Genomic DNA, 7851 nt, shown 5'->3' on the forward strand with positions numbered 1-7851 from the left:
CCCCCCGAGACTTTTCAGTTTGGTCATGAAATCTGGCAACTAAACAGTTTATCTTTCGACAGGCAGCATTCCATCATGGCTGCAGGGGACCCTGCTCCGAAACGGGCCGGGGACGCACACAGTGGGAGAGAGCAAGTACAACCATTGGTTTGACGGCCTGGCCCTTCTCCACAGTTTCTCCATCAGAGATGGTAAGAGCCTGGCATGAGTTTGCTGTTGTCATGGTACCAGATACCAGGCTGACTCTGTGGCCTGAAGCAATAGGAGTTTTTTTTTTTTTTTTCTCTGTCCATTCTGGAGGGTCAGAAGTCTGAAACTGATCTCACTGGGGCAAGGCCCAAAGTATTGGCGGGGTTGCTTTCCTTCTGGAAGCTCTGGGGAGAACACAGTGCCTTGCTTTCACACAATTTCAGAAGGTGGCTGTACCCTTGGCTTGTGGCCACCTCCCTGTCTCAAACCAGGATTTACAGTCTTACAAGGACTCTATAATGCCACTGTAACCAGTCACACAACCCCAAAGCTTTAGCTGAGTAAGGCTTACAAAGTCCCTCCCATCACATGGGTACGGCAGGGTTAGGATGCAGGCCCATCCTGGTGAAAGCATCACGAAGCCCCACTACAAATGATTCTTTGGAAAGGGGCCCAGGGTTTCTCATCATTTCATCTTATGATAAAATCTGCCATGGGTTGAGCAACACCAGGAAAGGGGACAAGCTGGGAACTCAGTCATGCCTCTCTAATCAAAACAAGAAGAGGCTAGACTGAGAAGAAGCAGGCTGGGCACACTGCTTCCCCTAACCATCATGGTTGTGTGTCTCTCCCATTGGCAACCCAGTCCTCTGAGAGTTCTCAGATTGCCAGCCAGGCCTCTCAGTCTCCTCTGGGACCCCCCCGTGGCTGCCCGCTGTGTAACAACGGAGGCAGAAACACAGAATATCAAGTTCCTCCTACCTAATTCAGAAGAGACATGTGTAGGGAGATTGGGGTCAAAGGATAAAGAAGAAAATGGGGGGTCTTTCATGCTTTAGATTTCTGTTTTATTTATTTTAATAAATCTCATACAGGTGTGTATCATCTCCCATTTTCTTTTACACTCTCTTCTTCTCACCTCTCTCTTTTGTCTCCTAGACAGTTTCACTTCTGCTTTTGTTACATATGTGTGTTTGCATATATATGTATGTATATGTATATGCTTTTATGTGACTCTATGTGTACTCTCTATATGCATGTGTACATATATATGTATATGATGTTATGTGACTATGTGTATATCATATATATATACACATATACATGTACATGCATATGTATATGTATGTATATGTATTGTGTATGCATATATGTATATGTATATTATTTTGTGTGACTCTGTATACTCTATATAAGTATGTGTGTACATATGTATGCATGTATATATATATATATGATTTTATGTGATTCTATAAGATCCAGGGATCACAAATGAGAGGAAACCTACAATATTCATCTTCCTGAGGCTGATATAATTCACTTAATAAAAGTCCCCCGCCTCCATCCATCTCTCTGCACATGACATAACTTCATTCTTTAGAGCTGAAAGGAAGTTGAATTGTATGCACACACTGTATTTTCCCTACCCATTCCTCAGATGTTGGACACCTAAGTGGGTCCCAGGACAGCTATTGTGAGAGAGCTGAAGTTAATATGGATATGCTGGTGTCTCCAGGGTGTATAAACAGCCAGGGGTAGTGTAGCTGGGTCATGTGGTAGATCTAGTTTTATGAGGTTCTTTCTTTCTTTATTTTTTTAAAGATTTGTTTATTTATTATATGTAAGTATGCTGTAGCTGTCTTCAGATACTCCAGAAGAGGGAGTCAGATCTTGTTACAGATGGTTATGAGCCACCATATGGTTGCTGGGATTTGAACTCCAGACCTTCGGAAGAGCAGTCGGGTGCTCTTACCCACTGAGCCATCTCACCAGCCCTTTAAGGTTTATTTTTAATGACATGTGGGTATGTGCATGTGAGTGCAGTACCTTAGAAGTCCAGAAGAGGGCGATGGAGTTACAGGTGCTTAGGAACCACTCAACACGGGTGCTAGGCACTGAGCTCAGGTCCTCTGTAAGAGCACCAAGCACTCTTAAATAAGGATCTACCTCTCCAGACTTCATTTTTTTACATTTTGAGGAACCTCAAACTGACTTCAAGTGGTCAGACTGGTTTTCATTCCCACAGGAGTGGATCCTGGCCAGCCCTTGTAGGTTTCATTACTGCCGTTTTCTCTGAGGTTAGATGAACTCTCAATGTAGCTTTGATTTCGTTCTTCTGATGGCTAGTGAGGTTAGGCATCTTTTCATTTACTGGCATTTCGTAATGGTTTTCGTGCTTTGAAACTGTTCGTTTTATTAGCGCACGTCACTTTTAAGAAATTGAGGGCCAGGATGGCATGGTGGTGCACACCTTTAATCTCAGCACCTGGGAAGCAGAAGTGTGTAGAGAGAATTTTGGTTTCTTTAAAAACACAGAAATATTATGGGACTATGTTTTTGTTTTAGTTCCAGGTGTTGGGATATGAGGCTGCTTCACAGCAGGTGACGATGATTTGTCTGGTGCTATAGCAGGGTCAGGGTTTTACCAGCTGCAGATAATTCAGTAATTGTGTGATGTTTGGAGTTCTGGGGACTTGTCAGAAGGTATATAAATGCTAGGGTCCTGGCTGTTTGGTTGGTGGTTGGATGCCGTTGGTTATGGTTTGTCGAGTTGTCATGCACAAAGAGACAACAAGAAGTTAGATATCCTGACATCGATCAACTTGCCCCAAAGAACTCAATGTTCATAATCAGCAGAAAGACATCTAACAGTATTGTCACCCCATTTCCCTTCTTTTCTCTCCTACCTAGTGTTACAGGGTTAAAGAGTAGAAGAAGAAGGTGAAAGAAAACCCACAAAGTAGCCAAAAGTCCAGTGACACAGAAGCAGCTGGGTCTCTGTGAGTTCAAGCCCAGCCTGGTCTACAAAGGGAGTTCTAGGACAGCCAGGGCTACATATCAACACTCTGTATAAAAAACAAAAACAAAACCTAGCAAAGACTGGATAAAGAGAGGCAGCAGAGAGGAAGGAAGGTGGAGAAGGGTAGAGAGTGGGTTCCTCTGTCTGTATCTAAAAGGACACCAGAACAGAGAGCTTTGCTTAAAGCGGGCGGCAGTGGGTTGATGTCAGGTCTCTCTCAGCAAAGAGACTGTTTCTGGGAGACAAAGTCATCCCACTGGGATTTGAGTGTTGGTGTGCATGTGCAAGAGTGTGTGGTGTGGTGTTTTGTCGTACTCTTATGGGAGGATGTAGTGTGTGCATGTGTGTCAGGGTGTATGGGTACACACAAGTCTATGTAGTGTGTGTGTTGTGTGTGTATGTGTGTGTACATATGTGTGGTGCATGTTGGGGGCAGCAAGGGGTGCACATGTGTGTGGTGTGTATGTGTGTATGTGTTAGGAGTATAGAGAGACACTGTATGTGTGGTGTGAGTCAGGGTCTATGTGTGTACACAGCATGTGTGGTGTGTATTGGAGTTTGAGTGCACACAAATGTGTGTGGTGTATGTCTAAGTATGTAGGTGTACGTGTGTGTGTGTGTCCATGTTGGGGAATGTGGATGTACATGTATGCATGTGGTGAATGCTGGGATATGTGGGCATGCACAAGTATGTGTACTGTGTGTCAGAATAGGTGGGTGCACACATGTGTGTGTGTGTTTTTTTTATGTATATACCCACATTCCTGCCTTAATCACAAAGCTTTCAGACTTGACTCAGTTCTTGTAGACACCAAGCAGGAGATTTCTGTCCACTGTGTCCCTTCATATGGGGTGTAGGACTTGTGACAGCAGGCAGGCAGTGGCTTGGTGACTTTAAGGCTCCAGCATCAACCTTGAGCATTTCCAGAGCTACTTTCTCTCAGGGCCTCCAGTGCTCAGGGATCCCACAACTTCATGTTTATAGGAAGTGTGTGGTCGGACCTGAGAGTTTACATTTCAAGTGGAAAGAATTCCCTGCTTATGCCAAACATCCTGGGGTGGGTGGTGTGCAAAAACCTTAGCCAGTGCCATGTGGATGGTGGCATCTAGAAGGCGTAACCAAAGAAGGACAGGCCAGCTCTAACGTGGGTCTTTGTTCAGGGCAGCGCTTGGCTGAGGACCACTAACATCAGGCTCATCCCCCACCCCTACCCCCTGGGGCAAGTTTCCAGTCTTAAACATCAAGAGTCCTCCTTGACCATCTAGAATTTCTGCAGCCAGCATCCATGTATAAAAAACCAGCCTACAGTGGAAGAGTTTATTTGGGGCTCACAGTTTGTCAGGGAAAACCTGCTGGCAGGAGAGCGAGACACTGGTCACACTGCACCCACAGTTGGGAAGGAGAGAGCTGAATGCTCAGCGCACTTCCCTCAACAATCCAGTCAAGCCCTCAGCCAATAGGATGGCCCTACCCACATTCAGAACGGATCTTTCCTCCTCAGTTAAACCTCTCTGGAATCAGCCTCTGAGATCTGACCAGAGGTCTGTCTCCTAGGGCATTCTGAAGTTGACAGTGACAGAGAACCATCAGAACTTGCTTGCTGTGTACCCTGTGGCCAGACGCCGCATAGCATCCTACCTCATCGAAACAGCTGACTTTAGGAGCGGGAGAGATGGTTGCCTGATGTTGGCTACAATCCCGTGAGGCTGGTGTTACTATTAGAGGCTTTATTCCCCTTACATGGAAAATGGACCTGGTTTCCATAGAAATGTACACTCAATCCTTTGGAGAAAGATATGGAAATACACCTGAGGGTACAGCCATCAGTGCTGTTAGAAGTCACCAGAGTGATCACGAGGGAGAGGGCTTGTCATTGCATGAGATACTTCTCATGTCCTCCTTATTAACTTAGACACCACCTGTATTGAGTGTATCATTAATAGAGTTCAACTGGCTGTGTTGCTGTGTTCAGACCTTGCCTGTGAGCGGACATTTCTGTGTTCATTACCAGCCTAGGAATCCATTACTGCTCAATAGTTATGCGGTTTACTCTATCGAACCTCTCTGCACCTCAGTTTTATCGGTGAGAATGGTCACATTTGTATTGCATGTGTTAAGAAAGTTTATATTTAAGTGTTTATAACTTCTCTTATGTTGTTGTTGATTGGCAACTTAGGCTTATTTTTTTTTTAATACTTATTTGTTTTATGTATATAAGTACACTGTAGCTGTCTTCAGACACACCAGAAGAGGGCATCAGATCCCATGACAGGTAGTTGTGAGCCATCATGGGATTGCTGGGAATTGAACTCAGGATCTCTGGAAACCAGCCAGTACCTGGAACCATTGAGCCATTTCTTCAACTCCAACAACTTAGGTTTTGTTTAATTCAAGACATTTCTTTATTTTTAACTTTTATTGATCCTTTGTGAGTTTCACACCATGCACCCCAATCCCACTCATCTCCTCATCTCTATGTATCTGCCCTCCATACTTGCAACTTCCCCCTCAAAAGCAAAAGAAATAATAATCATCTTGGTATGAATGCTACAGTGTGTCATGTGTGTTACATACTGTAGCTTTTATAGTAAGGTTATTACTGTTTCTTTTTCTTTTGAGTGTCATGTGTGTTACATAGTATGCCTGTACTGGATAGCTTTGTGTCAACTTGACACAGCTGGAGTTATCACAGCGAAAGGAGCTTCAGTTGGGGAAGTGCCTCCATGAGATCCAGCTGTGGGGCATTTTCTCAATTAGTGATCAAGCAGGGAGGACCCCTTGTGGGTGGTGCCATCTCTGGGCTGGTAGTCTTGGGTTCTATAAGAGAGTGGACTGAGCAAAGTCAGTGGAGGCAAGCCAGTAAGTAACATCCCTCCATGGCTCCTGCATCAGCTCCTGCTTTCTGACCTGCTTGAGTTCCAGTCCTGCATCCTTTGGTGATCAACAGCAATGTGGAAGTGTAAGCTGAATAAACTCTTTCCTCCCCAACTTGCTTCTTGGTCATGATGTTTGTGCAGGAATAGAAACCCTAAGGACTAAGACAATGTCCTTTTGTCTAAACATCGTTACTTGCAAATGTTTATAAATGTATCTTTTATTTGCCCATATAGAAAGTGTGGTCTCTGAAGCTCACTGCCTCTGTCTCCTAACCTAGGTCTAGTCCTGGGAGCTTCTAGCCTCCATACAATCTAATCTAGGCTTAGATTGTTTTCAGCCTCTGAGACTTGCTGCTGAATAAGCTCACCCTTTCTCGCTCTATCTGAACTCCCGGCTGGCTGGTCAGCTCAGCTGTTCTGGCTCAAAAACTCAAAACTCCTCTGCACACTAACTGATTCAATCTGGCTTCTCCCAGCTTTTCCTGAATTGCTCTGCGTAGCCTCACACTAACTTTGGCAATGTGCTCTAATCTTCTGGCTCCTCATTCTCTGGCTCATTCTGTCTTCACCTGTATCTAGCTTGCTCTCTCTCTCACTGCAGCCTGACTATAACTACCTGTCCCTGTCGTGGTGAAACTGCCTCCTCTTCTCCCTCTCTGCACTGTCCTCTTAAGTAGCTTCCCTTTCCTCTCTCTTCTCAGGAGAGTTGGGCAGATCCTGTCAAATCTTTCTCTGATTCGCCACTCAATTAGAAGTTGCTTTCAAACATGGGTGCTTCCTTCTACAAACTAACTTTGCTTTCAGTGTTTGGGATTAAAGATGTGTACTAAGAGCTGAGCCATGCCACAACTAGAAACATCCTTTTTTTTTTTTTTTTTTTTTTTTTCCAGTAAATAACACAGTCTCGGGGTCCACAGTGTTGTAATCTAATACCCTGCAACAAATGTTCATTGTAATGAGTTCTTGGTCTCATTCTAGGCCTTTGGCTTCTGTGACACTATCAACACTCACTAGAACTCCTCTCAGATGGCCTGTTGTTGCCCGGTGTCATGTCTATTCTGCAGCTTTGAATCTGCAGGACCAGGCCCTTCATGGGCATGATGGAGACATAGATGGGATAAATGTTGGGGTGGGCCAACTCAAAGCCCTGGATCTGGGTCTGGATGGTGGCTGAGTTGGTCAGCCTGCCAGCTCTCCCTTACCCATATCACCAGAGCCAGTTCTCCAGCACTGTCCTGGCCGGCAAGGGACAAGGCCTACTCTCCAGCTCTCATGCCCTTGAGGCAAACTCACCAACGCCCACACCAGGGCCAGCTCCACTGTGTGGTGCCAAGGGTCAAGACAGCTTTCCTGAGTGCTGCAGCTGTTGAGGGACAGGGCCAGCTCTCCCTCCAGCTGTCGAGGGGTAGGCGGCAAGGGGCAGAATATTTCATTTTATATTTTATTTATTTGTGTGTGTATGTGTGTGTGTGTACACAAATACACACATGGGTAGGGTGGGGGCAGAGAGTGCTCTCCTTTCACCATGTGGGTTCTGGGGATCAAACTTACATCATCAAACTTGACATCAGTGCCTTTATGCACGGAGCCAACAATGTGGGGACATTCCTTTCTCATCTTTTGCTTTACCTTACTTCATTTTTATAACCCACCAAGTCTAGTTGGTGCTGCCCATATATGCCATAGGTGTGGGGTGGTCCCCTGGAGCCTGGGATCACACCTCTAAAGATGTCTCTCTCTCTCTCTCTCTCTCTCTCTCTCTCTCTCTCTCTCCTCGTAGCCCACAACTGCCAATCACTCTTCATCTAGGAGAGGAGAGTTGTGAGGCCATCTCCACGCATGTCGACTGTCTTGATGTCATGCAGGCAAACGGTTGCTGAGCCCCTGAGTTCAGCAATTCTGTTGAGTCCCAGAAGGCACTGTTTCACTCAGTCCTCCCAGCCTCTGGCTCTTAAAGTTAGGGTCATCCTCTCCCTCCCTCCCCC

At 45.5% G+C, this 7851-nt stretch overlaps 1 protein-coding gene across 1 annotated transcript in view; it reads left to right on the forward strand.

The window, feature by feature from the left end:
- Window positions 1-7851, forward strand: part of Bco1 (beta-carotene oxygenase 1) — a 38248-nt gene that overhangs the window by 1646 nt on the left and 28751 nt on the right. Inside the window, exon 2 of the mRNA XM_021220524.1 lies at window positions 63-191. Within this exon, the coding sequence (XP_021076183.1) occupies window positions 63-191 (129 nt within the window). The remainder of the gene's footprint in view (window positions 1-62; window positions 192-7851) is intronic.

This window comes from Mus pahari, chromosome 20, assembly GCF_900095145.1.
Source record: "Mus pahari chromosome 20, PAHARI_EIJ_v1.1, whole genome shotgun sequence".
In the NCBI taxonomy this organism is placed as follows: domain Eukaryota; kingdom Metazoa; phylum Chordata; class Mammalia; order Rodentia; family Muridae; genus Mus; species Mus pahari.